Below are 19,952 nucleotides of genomic sequence, written 5' to 3' on the forward strand. Positions count from 1 at the left end.
TGTCTCTCTGTGTTTCTTTCTCTTTCAATTCTCTTATTTTATTATTCCCCAAGCTCTCCTTTGTTAGTTTTAATGCTACAGTATCTGAATTTATGCTTTTCTAGTCATCTTTCATCATCCACATCATTTAGTCTATTCCGATAACCCACTGGCTTGACTCTAGTCTCTTTCCATTACCATATACCATTTTCGCATTTGCCAAAGTAAACTTCTTAGTATAGCATTGCTCATGTCCCGCTACCCTTAAAACCCTACAATTACTCCTCTCTGCCTAACTCAAGATTAGCATTGTATATTTTAATTCCATCTCATTTTTACAGCCTTAATTCCATTTACTCTTTTAATTTGCAGTGTAGCTAAATGTGGCTCATCTCCCTTCCTCAAACATATGCTGAATTTTCCTTTTTATCTATATCATTTTCATCTCCATTTACCTTAAACTTAGTTTTTAAGCTGCATTTCAAATTCTACCTCTTCCAGGAAGACTTTCCTTTCTCCATCTCCAACTGCATACTAAAGCCCTGTAGCACCCTAAATTTTCCTTGTGGCACTTACAATATTCTGCCTAGACAGAGTCGTGTACAATTAGCTTCTAGCCTCCATTAAATGATAAATTCCTTGGAGCTGGCCCCATGGTGTGCTGGCTAAGTTTGGTGCACTCTGCTTTGGCGGTCCAGGTTTGCAGGTTCAAATCCCAGGCACGGACCTACATCACTTGTCAGTCACGCTGTGGCAGCAACCCACATACAAAATAGAGGAAGATTGGCACAAATGTTAGCTCAGGGCTAACCTTCCTCAAGGAAAAAAAAAAACCTATAAATTCTTTGAAGGGAGGGTCTACATCTGTTTATATCTGCATTTCCTGCAGTGTCAAGCAGAATACTCTCCCCAAAGAAGATGCTCAGATATATTTACTTAATTATTGGATATAACACAACAACAAAGAGCATATAAAAGTTGGAAAATATAAATAATTTTTAGTCAATTTGGAAATTATTGAGTATAAAAATGCAGATAAGAATTCAGTCATTCTAGGCTAACTTTTCTTCATGTGATAAGTGGATGAAATGTGCTTGACGTGGCTCAAAACAGTCTTTGAATATGAGGACCATATTTTGATATAAAAAATTTCTGACCACCCCTCCATTGTGACAGTTGTTGTATTTTTATTAACCAAGAAAATGTAAATGTTGGGGCTGGCCCAGTGGCTTAGAGGCTAAAGTTCTGCATGCTCTGCCTTGGTGGCCTGGGTTCATGGGTTCGGATCCTGGGCACAGACCTACTCCACTCATCAGCCATGCTGTGGAGGCATCCCACATACAAGATGGAGGAGGATTGGCACAGGTGTTAGCTCAAGGACAATCTTTCTCAAGCAAAAAGAAAAAGATTGGCAACAGATGTTAGCTTAGGGAAAATCTTCCCCATCAAAAAGAAAAAGAAAAAGAAAATGCACACATTCTTATGGATTTGAATCTTCCTTGCAACTACCCAGCAGCACTCTCACAGCCTCACCCAGAACACTTCAGCCCTTGAACTAGGAAGATGAGGAAGACTCTAGAAAACCTGTGAAATTGGCCCTTTCTAATAATATACCTTAAGTGTTTATCAATGTTCTTGACTAACATGCACCCTATAAATGTGAGTGTTATTCACTATTATCACATCTATTTCTTATTATTCTAAATTCCCCTTCTGTGTTTAATATTTTTCTGTGCCTCTTTTTCATAATATTATACAATTCATTCCTGATGCTTATCTCTGATATGCCTCACCTCCTGTCTGCATAAGCATCTCCAGTTGCTTCAATTTTTGCCTCCCTAACTATTATGTGCTCTTGGTTCTTTTTCTCTTTCCACTTCTTGCATTTGATTGTCCCAGTCACCATGTTATTCCCCCAACTCTAACCATTCTTATTATATTCTCTATGTATAATTTTTTCTCTACTCATCATCTTCCCAACGTTTTGGTGCTTCCTACTTATTGGTGGCTTCCTTTTCTTTCTTCAATACCTTGATCCAGTTGCTATTCATATTTATAGTTGCAACTCATTTTGTGAAACAGATATATTCGTGAAAATCTACAGTAAAAGCAAATTTCTTGTAAATAAAATCTTACTGTTTATGTGTAAAGAAACTTAATATTTAAAAATAGCAAAGAGAGCTACCATGGCCTATCTTTTGTATAAACACAGACACAAAACAAGTTGGCTTAAGGTCCTGATATCTTCTCTTGCTTTTATAACCTCTGATTCCAACTCCACAATGTGTCTGTGCCTCGGTACTCTCAGTCCTTTTTGAAATGTTATGCTAACAGGAAAAAAAACCCTCACTTTTCCCCATACTTCTGTTTGTCCCTCCCCTTCTTGGTCAGGGTATCACTAGTCTCCATTCTCCCTAACTGGCATATTTTTTGCTTCACTTTTATTACTCCTGGAGTGTCTCCAAGTTTAGTTTTGCATGTAACACCCTAGCTCCTTTTCTTCTAGATTTCATGTTGATTTAAGTTTACCCCTGCCTTTTCCTCATGCCAAATAAAGGGAGTCTCAAGTCGACCCGCTTGCAATTGCAAAACATACACCTACATCTATCCTGATACTGAACAGGATCCATAATCTGTTCTTGGAAATAAATGACACCTTGTCTAGCACAAATGCCAAATAAAATAATATTATCAATATAAATACTTACACTCAGCATATTTCTGAAGTTGGGAAAATTCTGAGGGGCTGAGGTGGGCCCACTTTTCCTGGTTTGTCATGGTGGTGGCGAGGAGTTCTCTTACATACCAGGTAAGGAATTCTTTATTCAGGGGTTTCACAGCCTTCTAGGCTTCAAAGTTTCCACATTGCATACTTCATATGAAATACCTCAGGCTTTCAAAATATGCAATCTATTAACATGCAACCGCTGTGGATGTGAGTCTGTAGTTTCAATAATGTATTAAAGCACTGCAGAGAGAAAAACAAAAAGATCAAAAGATTACCATTATTGCACTAAGGAAAAAATTGGCAAGTTATGGAATATTAAGGATTTTTAGTTCCTAAATAATGTATTCCCAAGTTATTAGATTTTGTATTATACTTAAATTTTAATTTCTCATTCACTCTTTAATGGCATTTTATATACATTTTAACGCCAAATCATAGAAATAAATATGATTAAAAATACAGGAAAAGAAGGATCTGCCCCGTGGCCTATTGGTTGAGTTTGGGGTGCTCTGCTTCAGTGGCCTGGGTTCAGTTCCCAGGCATGGACCTACCCCAAAAGTTGGTGGCCATGCTATAGCAGTGACTCACATACAAAATAGAGAAAGATTGGCACAGATGTTGGCCCAGGGTGAATCTTCCTCAGCAAAAACAAATAAACAAAAAAGCAGGAAAACAAAGAAAGCTGTGAAGAAAATTTTATAGTCTAGTTTCATACAAGTAGATATTTTTTTTGGTTCAGTATTATAAGCTATACATTCCAAGAGCAAACAAAGGTATCATTTTTATCAGTCTGAACTTATCAATTCTTTAATATCTAAACAAACGTTATGTAAAAAACCTGGACTCAAATTATCAAAGGAGGCTTACGAAGTAAGCTCTATAGCTCCCTGCACATACAATCTGCTAGCGGATCAGAGTTCCAGCAATGTTTTGGAATGGTCCCAGGAGTAGTAGTACATATATTTGCAATCACGCAAGTCAATTTTGGGGGTCATATAAGTTGAATCTTTTCCAGCAATAAACTAAAGAGAATAATTTTACAATTTGTAAAAATCCCAATAAAATTTACCAGATTAAAGCAATTCCAAATGTCTGACAGACTTACATAATGATAGTGGATGAAACTACTGTGAATCATGCTTAAAAATAAATCCCTAGGTTGTCATGGTCCTACATTCACTGCTATATCTATAAAGGCAAACAAAACGAAAAACCATCTGGTTTCAACTTTTTATCGGAGACAGTAATCAATTGCTCAATAATCAACCAAACTGGCACTGTAATCATTACAGAAAATGAGTGTTTAGAAACAATTACTTACTTTATGAAGTTATGTGATTGGAAGGCTTGTGTATACAGATGTCATTACCTGAAGCCACCACCCTTATATTTGGCATTAGTGCCTAACCTTTCTTCAGCATCTCTTTACTGTTCTCCAATGTCAACCCCACAATCTCATTGTCACATCCAGTCATCTTTGCCTTAAAATGCTGTTCTTATCAGTCTCATCTGTTCAAGGTTCCCGCACTCAGTTCTACAAGGTTTGCTATTCAACTGGAGAAGATGAAGATACTGAGGCATTAACAGAGGCCAAATTGCTAGGTCTCTTTTTCCTCCCAGGGGATGCGCTTACATCACAACCTTGACTTTGTGGAAGCAGTGCAAACTAAGAGGAATGGGAACCTGTGATGGGCATTTCGTTCTATCTTCTATCCAGTTTCTTCCAGCTGATTTCATCCTTCACATTGATTTCATCCTAATTCTTTGTTTCTCTGCAGTTACATGCAGTTTTGGTGGGACCATAAAACAAGGTGTCCTGTTCTCTTCTATCCAAAGGGAGACAGATGATTCAGTCACATTTGGTACATTAGACTCTGTCTCATGGGACTTTAAGTGTTGAGTGCAAATATTCAAGGACAGGGTGAAAATATTTGCACCTAAATAATTGCAGCAATAATTGGATACATGTCCCCATCTAAGCCTGACTCTGCAGCTATCTTGTCACTTCTGGAGGCAAGTAACATTCTTTTAATAAAGTATGAAGTGGGCCAGAACCAATTTCTGCTGCCTACAACCCCAAAATCTTAACTGATGACAATGGCAGTTCCTTTATTCATTCAAAAAATGTTTATTGATTCCCTCTGTGTGCCAGAGAGCATTCTAGGCACTATAGGAAACTCACATTCAAAATGACTGGTTAAGTGACATGCTTCAGATGTTTACACCTGGTCTCACCTGGTCATTCAATTTAAAATTGCACATCCATATACATCATCCCTCCATCACACTTTTATTTGTTTTGAATATAACATCTTACCATCAAATATTTAACTTATTTATATTATTTAATATTTGTCTCCTTACACTAGAATTAGGGGAAATACAAGTAGTTTTGAGCCCCGATGGGATTCCACCAAAAAGAACAAAGCAATTAAAAATACATATTGGATTTTCCCTTGATTTTCATCTGGATGTATCTATTAGATTCTCTGTCACCATCCTTCAAGTGCTCAAAGATATAAGTCCCATGAGGGCAGAGATTTTTGTCTGTTTACTGCTATTTTCTCAGTGCTTAGAAGAATGGTTGATATATAGTAGCTGGTCAATAAATATTTCTAGGATGAATTCATTTATATACTTTTTTCATAAGGAAAAACTTGGGTAGGAGAGTTAGAAGGAGACCCTGAAATTGAGAAAGAGAAAATGGTGCATAAAGAAGCAGTCAGGAACAGAAGTCACTATGGGCTTCACTTCTCCCAGGAAACACATCCCTTTCCTTCAACTTAATGGACACAAGCAAAATAAGTCGCACTTAGAGATACAAAGCATTTACAGTTGCAAAAAAAAAAAAAGGCTTTACTTCACATAGTTTGTGAGAATTTTCTTTTTGTTGTTGCTATTAAATATAACTAACTCCGTATAAATGAGCTTCATTCCCAAGGGATGCCTTAATTGAGATGTCAGTTAACCAGTTTATAATAACACACACAAGCATCAGGACTATCTTTAAATTATTTTTAAATATCTAACAAAAACCTTACTTAGCTTTCTTTTACTTAGCATGATCCTGTCAACTTAGGTCTTCACTTTTTGTATCAAGCACAGCTTCTCTGAATTGATTTAACCCAATATACATTTTAACAAGAGCTATTTAGAGAGTAATGGCACCCATGAAGGACTCAAAGTAAATTCTTTGGTTCTTGGATTTAGTTTATTTCAACCCCAATATGTGTTGAATAAAAGTTCTCTTTCTCATCGTTCTCCTAGTAGAAGCCTTTGTGGTCTCACAATTCGGCTGGTTCCAACTCTCATCATGTGATGTGACGTGTAACCAAATAAGAAAAAAATAAGGGTTGGGTACAGATGGGGAAGCGTGTCCTAATCAAATCTTTTAAACTATTTGAACTAACATATCATAAGTTTATGTAAAGACTAATGTGTAATATTAAATCAAGAGGCACAGAGGCCGGCCCCGTGGCCAACTGGTTAAGCTCACGCGCGCTCTGCTTCAGCGGCCCCGGGTTTTGCCGGTTCGGCTCCTGGGCGCAGACATAGCACTGCTCATCAGGCCATGTTGAGGCGGCGCCCCACGTGCCACAGCTGGAAGGACCCACAACTAAAAATATACAATTATGTACCAAGGGGCTTTGGGGAGAAAAAGGAAAAAAATAAAATCTTTAAAAAAAAAAAGAGGCACAACTATTCCTCATGCCTCATAAGGAGGTGGGAACGATGGCAGCACTTTCTTATAGTCTCTGCCTCTTTACAAATGTGTAGAAAGAGAATTCCTGACAATATTCAATTAAGATTCCCTATGTTACATTCACAGACTTCCCATTTCTCTGCAAGGGGCTTTTTTTAGGTACATAAAATGAAAACCAGGAAAGACCGACTTTGCTGCCTGTTGGAAAGCAGTCTAATTCTGGCATTCTCATCTAATCAATAGATGTGCCACTTTGCTTGGTGGCAGGAAACAATTATGGTGGAGGAGTTGAAGAAGGCTCCTTGGCCTATCGTACCTGGGCTAAAACACATTGTCCATAATTAGGGAAGGAAATCAGTCTCCTCATGGAGAAGCCACAGCCAATGTCTGGATAAATGGATCTCATGTGTTAGATGCATTATTTGTTAGGAGTAATATAAAGTGTAGATTTCTAAGAAATTATTAAAAGTCAGTATGTCATGACTCCATCATTGAATAAAGTTAATATTTATGAAGGTACACTAAAGATTGTAGGTATACAAATTTAAGGTATTAAGATGACTGAAAATATTTGCTGGGTTTCAACGGTCATAAACCCCAAATTATTAGGTAACCAATGGAAAAATCATATGAGTGAAAAATGATGAGAGCCAAAATATCAATCACAGAATTTCTGAAAGAAAAGTAAGATGAAATTAAATGAAATATTAATGCTATCACTTGATCTATACTTATTTGTTCATTTATCCATGAAAAGAAGTCTAAATTGAGACCCAATGACATGCTGAGCACTGTGCCAAATGCTGGGGATGTAGTTATAAGCAAAACAGATATGGTATCTGAGTTCCTGGACCTTGTATAGGGGAAAGACCTACATTAAACAAACCAACTTCACACCTAAATAATTGTAAACTATAATAAGTTATGTGAAAAGAGGGCAGTGGAATCTACGAGTGAGTATGACGGGAGCCCTGACTTAGATTAAGAGATTCAAAGAGCAACCCATAGAGGAAGTTTTATTGAAACTAAATGATAAAAGTTGAGTAACAGTTGAAAACTTGAGTGAGAAGAAAAACATTCTTAGCAGAAGCCTGGAAGTGAGAAAATAAAAAAATCAGAAATATTAGAAGATCTCTAAAGAAGGCAAGTGTGACTGGAACCTGGTGAGCAAGAGGGAAAGGAGCACAAGATTAGACCGGAAAAACAAATAAGAGCTACATCACCGAGATTCTTAGAGGCCATATTGAGGACTTGTCACAAGTAAATTGACGTGTTCTGAGCAGAAGATAAACATGATCCACATTTATTTTAAGAAGTCCATTCTGATCAATGCACTAGAAGGTGACAAGAATGTAAGTGGGAAGGCCAATTATGAAGCTGCTCCAGTACTGGTTGAGAGCTGGTAGTGGCTTTAACTAGGGATGTGGTAGTAAAGATGAAGTTGAGAGACATATTTCTGAAGCTGGACTTGATAATGAATAGGATATGCTATGTGCAGAATGAGGAGATCAAGAATAATGCCTATGGTTTTGGCTTGAGCACAGGGTACAGAATGGTAGGGTTTAAAGGATTCCTAAATCCTAGAGCAGCATCAGGTGTGGGGAGAAGAGAAAAATCAATATTTTGTTTTGGGATGTGTTGAATTTGAGAAGAGACAGCTAAATTGAAAGGACTAGTAGACAGTGAGATCAGCCTACGACTAATAAAAGAAAGACGGAGGTATGATATTATGAGTTACTTGATATTGATAATATTTGAAGATACAGGAATGCATAAGTTTGACTGAGGGAACAGCCACGAAGCGGTTCCATTAAGCTCTGCCTTCAGGAAAGGACTTGCATTCAGCTGCAAAGACTGTGGTTAGCTGACAGCCTCTAGCTCTTAGTGCCTTCAGAATCTAATCGGCTTTTGAACCAAGGTCATACTCTTTACAGGCAGGGGTCAATGACTAAAGATGATGGATGTAATAGGGCCATGTCATTTTTGTCCAATGGCGGACTGCTTTAACCTTCCATATTTGCTCCAGAACTCCCCATTGAGCTGGCTGAGACTTTGTCAGATCTGCATTGTGATCTGAAGCTATGCATGAGGAATCCTACACCCCCCAGCTCCTTTCTTTTCTCAGGTGTCAGATCTGCAATATTGTTTGAAGGCTCTCTCTGCCCAATCCTGCTTTTCCTCTTTTATATCTTTCACAGGAATAATTTCCTGATAAGCCTTTGGATTCCTAACTCCATCTCAGTGTTTGTTTCCTGATAAAGGATCCCATGTGTCAGGATCCCAACAGAAAACAGACGGTATACTTAAAATGCGTAAATAAGAGTTTAATAAAAGAATTATTTAGGAAGCGTGAACATGGTTAGGAAAGCTAATAGAGGCTAGTGCAGTGTCCTGCTTTAGCAAAAGTTGGGAACTTAATGACCCTAAGTCTCAAAGGGCTAGGGATATTGCATCTAAGACACTCCAGAGGAGCTATACATAGAGGATCATCTGATAGAAGCCATGGTCTTAGCTGGCAGGACAGACACCTTTTCAAATGACTTAGCTGCACAGGAGGTAGGGAAAAAACTTCCCTGACCTTGTCCTCTGCCAACTGTTCAATCTCCTCCAATGCCTCATATTGACCAAACCCAATCACAAGCCAGAGGGCAAAGACTACCACTGGTGCAGTCTATATAAAGCAGCGTCATGAGGCACAGAGCAAAATGGGAAGAAGATAAAGGGAGAATCTGAAGGGGCAAATATAAAATATCAAGCATATCTGGAGAAAGAGTTTGGTGTGAGAAAGAGGGCCCAGGACAAAGCTCCAAAGATGTCCCATATTTAGAGATTAGAAGTGGAAAAAGACTGTAAAATAATTAGAAGACTATGGTTTCAATGGGACAACAGAAGAAGAAAAGAATCCTTCAAGGAGAGGGTGGAAGGCTCTTTTCAAAAGTTGCTGAGCATTAAGTAAGATGAGGATCGAAACATTCAAAGGCAATACGCTGGTCACTGGTGACCTTAGCCAAACAATTTATCTGAAGCTGGGCAAGTCAAATTGGAATGAGTTGCATAGTTTGGAAGTTTGAGAAGACTGTGAATGTCATCAACCCTTTGAGAAGTGTGATTGTGAGGAGGAGTGGAGAGCTAAAAGTAGCTATTGAGAGAAGAATGTGAAATCAAGGAATTTGTTTGTTTGCAGAAATCACGGGAACGATTTTTAAATTGAAGAGAAGTGTTTATAGTCAGAGTGGTTCAAGCTTCAGGAGAAAGAAGAAATGATTGGTATTTCAAAGTCCTTGCAAAAAGGCAGGAGGAGGTAAATTCCAGAAAATATGTGAGGGCCAAAATTAATCTTAACAATAAGTACAGATGCAAGTAGCTTTCTAGAACTGGTGCTAAGAAAATGGAAGATTTCTTGTTGATGACTTCGGTTTTCTCAGTGATGTATATATCTCAGTTATCATCTGAGAGTTTAGTTAGGCAATGATGGGGGAAGAGGGAAGTCACAGTGGGAAGATAGTAAAAAGTTATATACAAATGTGATAAGGTGAGCTCACTAAAGGCATGTAGTAAGAATAGCAGAGTTAAAAGTCAATGCAATATTGCTATTAATTAATTTAGAACTATAACCGCCTGATTTTAAATTATTAATTTACAGACTATGGCATCTAAAGCACAATTAATCATATTCTTCATCTCCCACTTTTGAATCAGATAATCTGTATTCTCATTCAAGTTCTGAACTGTCTTCCCTATGTAAAGTGAATCACTTAACCTATTCAATTCCTGTCTCTTGAAAAGTGGTAATACCACCTATCTCCCAGAGGCATTAGCATTTGAAGAAATAACATGTGCACAATACATAACAAATATAGAAGTCTCAACAAAGGTTTTTTTCTCCTTGCTTTTATAAATAAGAATTTAAGATATATTTGCAGTACTGAATTTGAATATATACACAGTATGCATATAGGAGAAATAGATTGGAAGTCTACAAACCTTCCAGGAGATTACGTGGGTGGCTTAATATAAGATTCATAATTGTGTTATTTTTGGACTCTGCTGACACATAAAGGAAAAGAATTCCAAGGAAATCTCAGGTGGTGCAAAACAGGGAAATATATCCAGCTTTGTATTGTCTACGTTTTGTAGTCACGGTTTTGAACATGGATTATTATTTTATTTTATTCTTTTTAAGAAACTTACTTTATGTGAATTTTCAATTCCTTTCTTTTCATACATAGTTTTAAGGAGAACCCCTCTTAGAACAGATATTGGAGGTAAAAATAGTGATCATGTACAGGGGTAGGGCCTTGCTCAATATGAAATACTGAAAGTAAAATGTTCTGGTAGATTCTATTTTCCAAGAATGACCAGAACAATATCTCTCATCTCATTTGCCCTTCTAGAATCCTGCTTTACCCCTTCAACAGGTGGTATCTATGTTTCTCTCCCTTACATTTGTGAGTACATTTGTGACTATCTTACTCAATTGATTACAGCAGAAGTGATGCAATTTGACCTCTGTGGATAAGATCATAAGAATGTCATATACTTCAGTCTTTCTTTCTTTCTTGGGACACTTGCTCTTGAAAGCTAATCAACACATTCTAAGAAAGCCCAAACTAGCCCATGTGAAGAAATCACTTGGAGACACCATGCATAAGTGCACCAGCCAACAACCCAGCTGAAGTCCCAGTCAACAGCCAGTGCCAACCGCCAAATATGTGAGTGAAGATGTCTTCAGATGATTCCAGCCCAAGCTGTCAAGTAGCCCCCTTCTCCAAGGTGGAAGTCTTCCCAGCCAAGGCACCAGATAGAGTGGTATAGAGACAAATCAATCCATTATGCCCATTTTAGAGCCTGACCCACTGAATCCATGAGCGCAATAAAATTGTTGTTTTACAGCACTAAGTATTTGGTAGTCTGCTATGCAATAGTAACTAGAACAAGTGACTTAGGGCAATATTTGACACATATAAAATTATCAAAAATATCATTATTTTACCACTACTACTATTTACTACTACCACTATTATCATTATTACATTTTTGCATATGCTGGATGAAATGTATGTATATGTGTGTGTTTACTTCTGAATTTACCATTCTTACATTGTATGGTCAAGTTTATATTGTTATCAATTTTCCATCTCCCTCGGAAGTGAGAAATAAAGTCTTTGAAAGTTGAGTATAACATTTGACCTAGGTTTTCTTCTAACTTAGGACTTTACAGCAATAGATTGTGGAAAGATTGAGAGTCGTGGACTAAAAACAAGAACCCGGCATAATACGTTACAAAAAGTGGAAAACTCCTGAACCCAGAAAGAGAAAAGATCCATTTTGTAGGCCATTATGTCTTGTCAGGGAACAAGGCCTGTTTGAGTCTTTTGTAAAGGTTTTCTAAATACAAATATAAGCCCAAACAAAGAGGAGAAAATGAAAAAGGACAGAGGATAACCCCTTCTTTCACCCCTAGGAGGAAAGAGTGATTATGGAAGAATGTCATTGGATGTTTTTTCCCAATCTATCTGGCCGGGGCTTTTTTCAACAGAAACAGGTGTTTCCTATAATGATGATTATTACAAGTTGATAAAATTATCTTTTACTGTTTTCCATGCTCAACGTAAGAAAGAAGAAATTCAATAAAAATATTCTCCAACTATTAGCTCCTTTTCTGAAGAACCTCTGATATAATACATTCAGACATTGTATTGAATTAAGAATACATGCGTTTACAATTTTCTTCTATTAATTAAAAGATAATAAATTCAGTCTCAGGTGCTTCCTGGAACTTGATGATTGCTGGTAAAGAACTAATATCTTTTAAACCTTAAATCCTAAAAAATAATCAACTTTAATGCTGTTACTCAACTTCAAGTTGGAGTACACAACCGCCTAATGAAAACCATTACTGAAGTATGCTGGGGACATTTCACCAAATGAAATTTGATGTCTGCTCTGCGAAACAAGTAATGTTTTCAGTAAATCCATAAAAAAAAAGAGAGTTGTATTCAATCTACAGACACAGAAATAGATGTCAGCAACAGAAAAATACATATTTTAGCCATATGTAGTTTTGTTTTCTTCTAAACAAACACTATCTTAAAATTTCCATGCACATCCTGGTTCACCAAAAACGTCGCTAAAAAATATTTACAATGTAATTTTCTCATTTGTTTTTCTCTATTGTTGCTAGTTAAATATAAAATGTTGCCTTCCCCTGCTTGATAAAATATTAAAGTTTTTTTTTAATTACCCAAGGGTTCAGGATTAATGATGTTTTAACAATAAACTGCAGAAAGTTTTAGCAATGAGCTTGTGAAACTTTTGGAATATATGCATTTTTCTCCAAAATCATGTAAAAACAGTGATCAGTTTAAATTTCACACAACATTCTGCAAGCAAAATATACATGGTCTCCATCCCTCTGGTCATTGCATTGCTTCACATTTTATCACATCTGCCCTCACCTAGTGGTAGTAAGTCCCCTTTATCCGTTATCAGTACCGCAGTCAAGGTACTCCTCCTAAAAGCCATCTGCATATGTGACTCTCACATCTGACCCCCTTTAATCGTTCTTCATAACCTACAGGATAATGTCCAATTTGTGTAGTTAAACATATATAATTCAATCATGAACTCTAAACTCGTTAAGAGCATACCATTTAAGGTAAGTCTGGAGCTCTTATCTGTCCTAAAACTGTCACTTTGACCAATATTTAACTCTTTATATTCTATTAGCATCTTGGGCAAAATGATACAGATGATCTCAGGAGAGCTAGTTTATTGCATGTTTATTACAGTGGAGGACTGAACTGAAAGGAGGATTTCTTTTTTTACAAGTTAAGCTTTTATTCATAACCTGTAGAAGTTTATCTACAGAATTACAAAAGAACAAACTGACTAATGAAATTAGTCTACTGTGTATGTTACTTGGCCTAAAGGAAAAGAAAAAAATTAAGTTTTTATAATAAAAGACAAATAAACAATGAATCATATTCTGTCCTGGAATAATTGCTGGGTAGAAGCATGATGGGGTGTAAGGCCCTTGAAGGAGCCCACAGGACACCTTCAAAAACCAGAAACACTGACAAACTGAACCATATTACAAAAGTTTTAATGTAGGTTTCTAAAAAAATGTATTGAAAATAAATTACATTTTTGGGGAAGAATTCAAGGTGTGAGATGAGGCCGTAATATTTTAAATCAGGTCCATCTCTAAAAAGGTTGGAGATCAGGGGAGAGAGAGCACGCCTCAGCCTCTCCTGGTTAGAATGGCCTAAATTGAGCAGCACTTGGAAATCCAAGGAGAACCTAAATGACCCCGTGAGATCCACTGTCAACTAACGGATTCCTTCTTCAAAGTCCTTTCAGAGAGAGAATACATATAAACTTTCCACCTGGGTACACAGTTTTAATCTTGAGAGAGGTTACAAATATGTGTCTATGACATACTGGAAAAGGACAAAGAACTGAAAATGTGATTATGTAAATCTGTATTTCCATTGACCAACAGACATAGCTGACTCCCAATATAAATACACACACACACACACACACATCCACACACATGCGCACATTTTGTCAGAGACTGCTCAGGAATTTTGCCTTCCTGGTTTACAAACGATTAAGGTCTTTAAGTCAAGTCTCAGATATTTACCAAAATATTTTTTTGAATACAATGTTTTTAGAAAGCTTAGATTCTTTCCATACTTAATTTCTTGTTCTCAATTTAGTTTCTAAATATTAACACCCTATTTGATGTTGATTAGATATGACTTTTGGTATAACTTCCTTTCTGTTCTTTTGAACGGCGGCTCATGTGTACTTTAAAAAATACATATACATTTTTTTTTGAGGAAGATTAGCCCTGAGCTAACTTCTGCCAATCCTCCTCTTTTGGCTGAGGAAGGCTAGCCCTGAGATATCATCCATGCCCACCTTCCTCTACTTTATTGTGGGACGCCTACCACAGCATGGCGTTTGACAAACAGTGCCATGTCCACGCCTGGGATCTGAACCAGCGAATCCTGGGCCGGCGAGAAGCGGAACGTGCGAACTTAACTGCTGCGCCATTGGGTCAGCCTCCAAAAATATTTTTTATTCTGAGTAATATGGCAAAAATAATACAAACAAAATGTAATGTAAAATATGCAAAAGACAATATACAAAATACCATTATTATACTAACCTAATAGTATTGTGTCAATATGCTAATTTAGATGATGTATATAAACACTACTAATTAACATTTTCCTAAACCTCTATAGTGCACTCGAATCTCAGAAGCACATATTTCTATCAATTTTAATGACAGATATATTACCTTAATTAGATACAAGATCTAATAGCCTTCAAGATACTTTTTATAAGGGAGCTCATAAGTGAAGAACTTCCAATTTATAAACTTTTATTAGCCTCCTGAGTTGAAACACTCTTCCTAAGAGTTGAAAAATCCCAGATTAAAATTTGAAAGCTCTCTCAGTGGAATGTTAAACACAAAGATCCCAAGCAAGCCTTTGCAAAAAGATTCTTATTGAAAGGCAAATATAAAAGTATCCAGTTACAATTTATCATTTTCTACCTGGTAAGCATACATTTTTTTCACACTCACAAACTCACTCACACCTTTTAAAGTCCAGGTGTTAACACTGCTGTTTATTATTTCTTCTTATTATTTTACTATTTACATGCTTCCTTTATTCTTTTACTGTATGTTACATAGATATGTATATATAAATATATATATATAATATGAACACTGCATAATACCATTTTATATGTTTTGAAACTTTATATAATTTTGCATTACACTGCCTATCTTTTTCTGCAACTTGCATGTACATATGAGCATATGTGACTCTGATTCACTCATTGTCACTGCTGTGGAGTACAGGTATTCATTCTATGAATATATCAAATTTATTCATCTAGTCTTCTATTCATGGAATTTAGGATTTATGTCTTTGTGTGTGTGTGTGAGGAAGACTGGCCTTGAGCTAACATTGGTTGCCAATCCTCCTCTTTTTGCTTGAGGGAGATTGTTGCTGAGCTAAATCTGTGCCAATTTTCCTCTATTTTATGTGGGATGCTTCCACAGCATGACTCGATGAGCGGCGCTAGGTCCATACCTGGGATCCAAACCTGTAAATCCCGAGCTGCTGACGCAGAGCACGTGAACTTAACCACTATGCCACTGGCCTAGCCCCTGTCTAACTTTTCATTATTAAAAAAGAATGCAATTGACATACCTGCATATGTCTGTTGGGCATGTAATTATACATGGAATTGCTGGATTTTGGAGTGTGCTTTACTATATGCTGCCAAATTTGTCTTCACAATGGACTTATTTTAGTCAACTTCTTAAGTTTTTGCCCACAAGGTATGTGTGGTAGACACACTCTAGGGTTAACCTCAATTATGCCTTTAGGTAATCCCCTCCCCTTGAATGCGAGTGGGACTTGTGACTTGCTTTTAACCAATAGAACATGGCAATGGTCACTCCTTTGGATAGATTACATTAGATGGCAAAGGTAAAGAGATTTTGCAGACAATGAAAGTCTCTAATCAGCTGACTTTAAGTTCATAAAAGGAAGATCACCCTGGATGGACTGGATCTAGTTAGGTGAGTGAGCCCTTTAAAAGGTTTAGAAGTCAGAGATTTGAAGCATCACTCAGTCTCTCTTTCTCTGTGCCTGGCTTTGAATAAGCAAGCTCCCATGAATTCTACAGCCTCAAGGAAATAAATTTTGCTAACAACCTGGGGGAGCTCAAAAGTAGATCCTCCACTAGTCAAACTTCCAGATGAGAATGCAGCCCGGCAGACACCTTGATTTCAGCCTCGTGAGACCTGAACAGAGAATTCAGCTAAGCCATGCCTAGATCCTAACTACAGAAACTAAGAGATAATAAATGGATGCTCGAAGCAAAATTTGTGGTAGTTTGTTAAGGAGGCATAGAAAGTTAGTACAACGGTTATAAGACAGCACCTTATTTTTGTTTTAATTTGTCTATTTTAGATTCTAGGACAAAGAGAACCTTTTCATGTGTCCCTAAGGAATTCAGGTATCCTTTCCAATACAATGCCCACTTATAGCCTTTTTCCCTGTTTCTATTGGGTTATTTTCCTTTTTCTTTTTCATACATTGGAGTTCTTCATACATAAATTTATTGCTTTAAGCATATTTCAGTTGTTGATGGTATCTTTGTTGTCAGCACTTTAAATTTTACCTTGTTTAAATGTACCAATTTCCAGTTTGTAATTTATTACACATTTTTTAATACCGCATGCAATTCTAAGTATCTCAAGAGACAGGAAGTCTAGAAAATATAAATGTCCAAAGTGAATGAATCTTTGGCTATACGGACAATTTCTTACTTGCCCTGTGACATTTTAGAATCAACACTCAAAGGATACTAGTTCTCAGCTATAATTAAGGTTTATATTCCAGTCATCCGTAACTGCACTTTTCAATATAATGCAAAGGAATATTCAAGACTGTAGTGAGGAATGCGCATGTGAGGGTAAAACTGTTTTCCTATATTAGCTTACAACACTTTAAAAACATACCAAGGAATCATGACTTAGCGTTTCTTTTTTGTATTTAATTGCCTCAATAAGATGCTGCTTCACTGGAAATAACCAGTATTTCTGTATCTTTATGCTCTTGGGTCTAATTGCCATCACCAGATTGTCCACGGCAGGTCTCTATGCTCAAAAATGACTACAGTTAAAAGGACTTTTAAGACCAACAGTAACATACATCAAAGAACTGGCATGATTACACTCTTCACATATTTGTTTTAGGATATCAATGTATTTCTTCTGAGAAAAATAAAAATTCAAAATATGTATAGAGATAGGAATATATATGAAAGCAATGGAAGACACACGTAAAAGGGGACAAAAAACTCTACATTAGATTAAGATCCTGCTCTGTGGAGCACGAACAGACAAGATTTGTTAAGTGAGGTGGCAGCTACAAAGGGAGTATAATTACTGGGCCTATAAAATGTGTATTATCATCAGGTGGCAGAGCACCATGAGGGATATTAAGTTGTCATGGTGTCAGATGGCAACAGATCAAGGAGTAAGGGGAAAGAGAAAAAACCACTAGGCTAGCAGAAAGCCAAGAGATATGAACAGGAAGCTTAGTAAGTGACCAAGAGATGGAGACAAGGTAGACCAGCAAGGCAGTGGATAAAAACCAGCTCGAGTTGATAAGGTACAGATATTCAAATCTAAACAGTCATCAAACGACAAGTGCATGTCCCTGTCATAGGTTCTGGGGAAAACAAACATGATTAAGCAGTGGCCTCGGATCCCCATGATCTCACAGTCTATTTGGAAAGACACACTTAAACAGATTCATCTTTATCTGAGGCGGCTTGGTGAGTAACAGAGTGCTGTGGAAGCACAGAGGTGGAAGTGTGATTCAGACCGGGAAGATCAGGGAAAGCTGCAAAGCGGAGGTGTACAGTCCAAGTTTGGCCTTGAATTATATGTTCACCAGGAGAGAGAGAACATGAGAGAGGGCATTCCAGGCAGCAGAAACATTGTGCTCATCAATCAAATGATCCAGGCAGAGAGTATAGCTGTGGGTGGATGTCAGGAATAGAAACCAAAGTCTGGACAAAAGGAGGTTGGTACCTGGACAAGAGATCTGAATATCAAGGAAAGAGGAAGGTAAAGGGAAGCAGTCAGAGTGGAGATGCCCTGTTAGTTTTGGTAATGAGATTTGACTCCTCAGTCATATGTGAAAATCTAATATATTGTTATTACTTCATTAAATACGTATTTGTTCAGCATCAGAAACAGACTATATAAGTGAGCCAGAAAGAAGATAGGAAAGGTTGTCTTTAAAAGATGAACCAAGAGAGCTGAATTACAGCGGATCACTGCTTCTTATCTTCAGAATGCGCAAGGGTGGAAAAAGAGGTAACTAGTGGGGTAGAATGGCGGGAAAGACATATTTTCAGGGTTTTTTAAAATTATTGTTTTTAAGAGTTCACAAATTTCCTTCTCCGTTCTCCTCTTTCCAAACCACTAAAGATTACTGCTATACTCTCTTGAAGCAACATTTACTTAGGACCTCAATGATGAAATCTCCATGTTGTTTAATAAATATTTTCCTTTCTCCCCTCACCTCTTTTCCTGATCAAATGCAAACATCTGGAATGCATAAATGCACCTCTCACAGTAGTTGCGTTAGATCCACAGATCCCATTTATGTTATAACGTCACTTAAAATACACACTAAGGACATCTGATTAGACACAGCATATGCGCAGAGGTGTAACAAAAGCCTAAAATTTAGGTGATTTCAATGACTACTCATATGACCAGAAAATTGAACCAAGAAATAAAAACAATTTGATGAGATCTACTTATTTTCACTGTCACAAACAAGATGACAAGAAATAATTTCATTAACTAAAGAAATAATGAAAAAAGAAGCTCGTATTTTCATACTTAAACAATATATATCCTAAAAGCGACATGCCAGATATTTCCTTTGTTAAATACCTTCTTTGACTAAAAGGGACAGCATAATATATATTTAAAATACAATCTATCATTTCTGCCATTTTAGAAATTGTGAAATTTTATCACATAAAGCACTTATTTAGAAATGTTTTGTATTTCAAATCTATAACGGAGTAAGCATTTTCTTACAAAACACACGTCATTCATTATTGATAATTCATTGCCTTTCTTGTAACACGAGTGCTTCTTGGACAAAATTTGAACTCTGATGACAATCATATACATCTATATTTGTCTTCCATTGCTTAATTCTTTTATATGTGTACATAATGCCTAATAAGTTGGTACTCAGGAATTTATTTTGTGAAGGGCAAACAAAAACGGAGATAAATCAAGAAGAAAAAGGAAATGATTTTAAAGTGGTATTTTGGTGTCATTTTCCAAAGATAGTCCATTCTCTTTTTATCACATTGTAAAATCGGATGACATGTAAATCCTAAGAGATGATTATATCAGTGATAGAATATTAATCTGGGGAAATTTTAAATTAGATGCTTTTAAGGTTGTTCACGAGTTTTGTAGTTTCAAATGGCACAGTTATATGTTATTTATATTTAGAAGATTGCATAAAACAATCTCCTTGAGGTTTTCCCTCAGGATATCAAACAGTTCATATGCACTGCCAGGGGATCTTTGAACACCCTGTTATTAATGTGCAAAATTGCATGAATAATGTGTACACCTAGAAAAAATTCATGGATTTCATGACATTCTTTAACGGTTCTATCATTTGAAATATTGAGATCACAGATTTTTCTCGGAATTTAAAATGATGCCATGTACTTCCTTAATAAACAGTGAAAGACACACTGTATCCCTATATCACTGTATCCTAGCAAGAAAATGATTATTAGCTGTGATGCGAGACATCATTATAATGGGAATTCAAACTCAGAACTCAAATTCAGGATGATTTTCACGTAATCTCACTTGATTTCAAGGTAGCTGGTGTATGTGTGTAATAAATCTAGAGCACTGAAATTCTTTGACCATCATACTTAGTATTT

The 19,952-nt window shown here is 36.7% G+C and overlaps 1 protein-coding gene across 8 annotated transcripts in view; it reads right to left on the bottom strand.

The window, feature by feature from the left end:
* The window catches only part of DGKB (diacylglycerol kinase beta), a 675,150-nt gene that overhangs the window by 605,555 nt on the left and 49,643 nt on the right, over window positions 1–19,952 (bottom strand). For all 8 annotated transcript variants that reach the window (XM_070615806.1, XM_070615803.1, XM_070615805.1 and 5 more), the window contains exon 2: window positions 2,688–2,947. In XM_070615806.1, coding sequence (XP_070471907.1) covers window positions 2,688–2,757 — 70 coding nt within the window. In that variant the 5' untranslated portion in view covers window positions 2,758–2,947. The remainder of the gene's footprint in view (window positions 1–2,687; window positions 2,948–19,952) is intronic.

This window comes from Equus przewalskii, chromosome 4 (assembly GCF_037783145.1).
Source record: "Equus przewalskii isolate Varuska chromosome 4, EquPr2, whole genome shotgun sequence".
Lineage (NCBI taxonomy): Eukaryota > Metazoa > Chordata > Mammalia > Perissodactyla > Equidae > Equus > Equus przewalskii.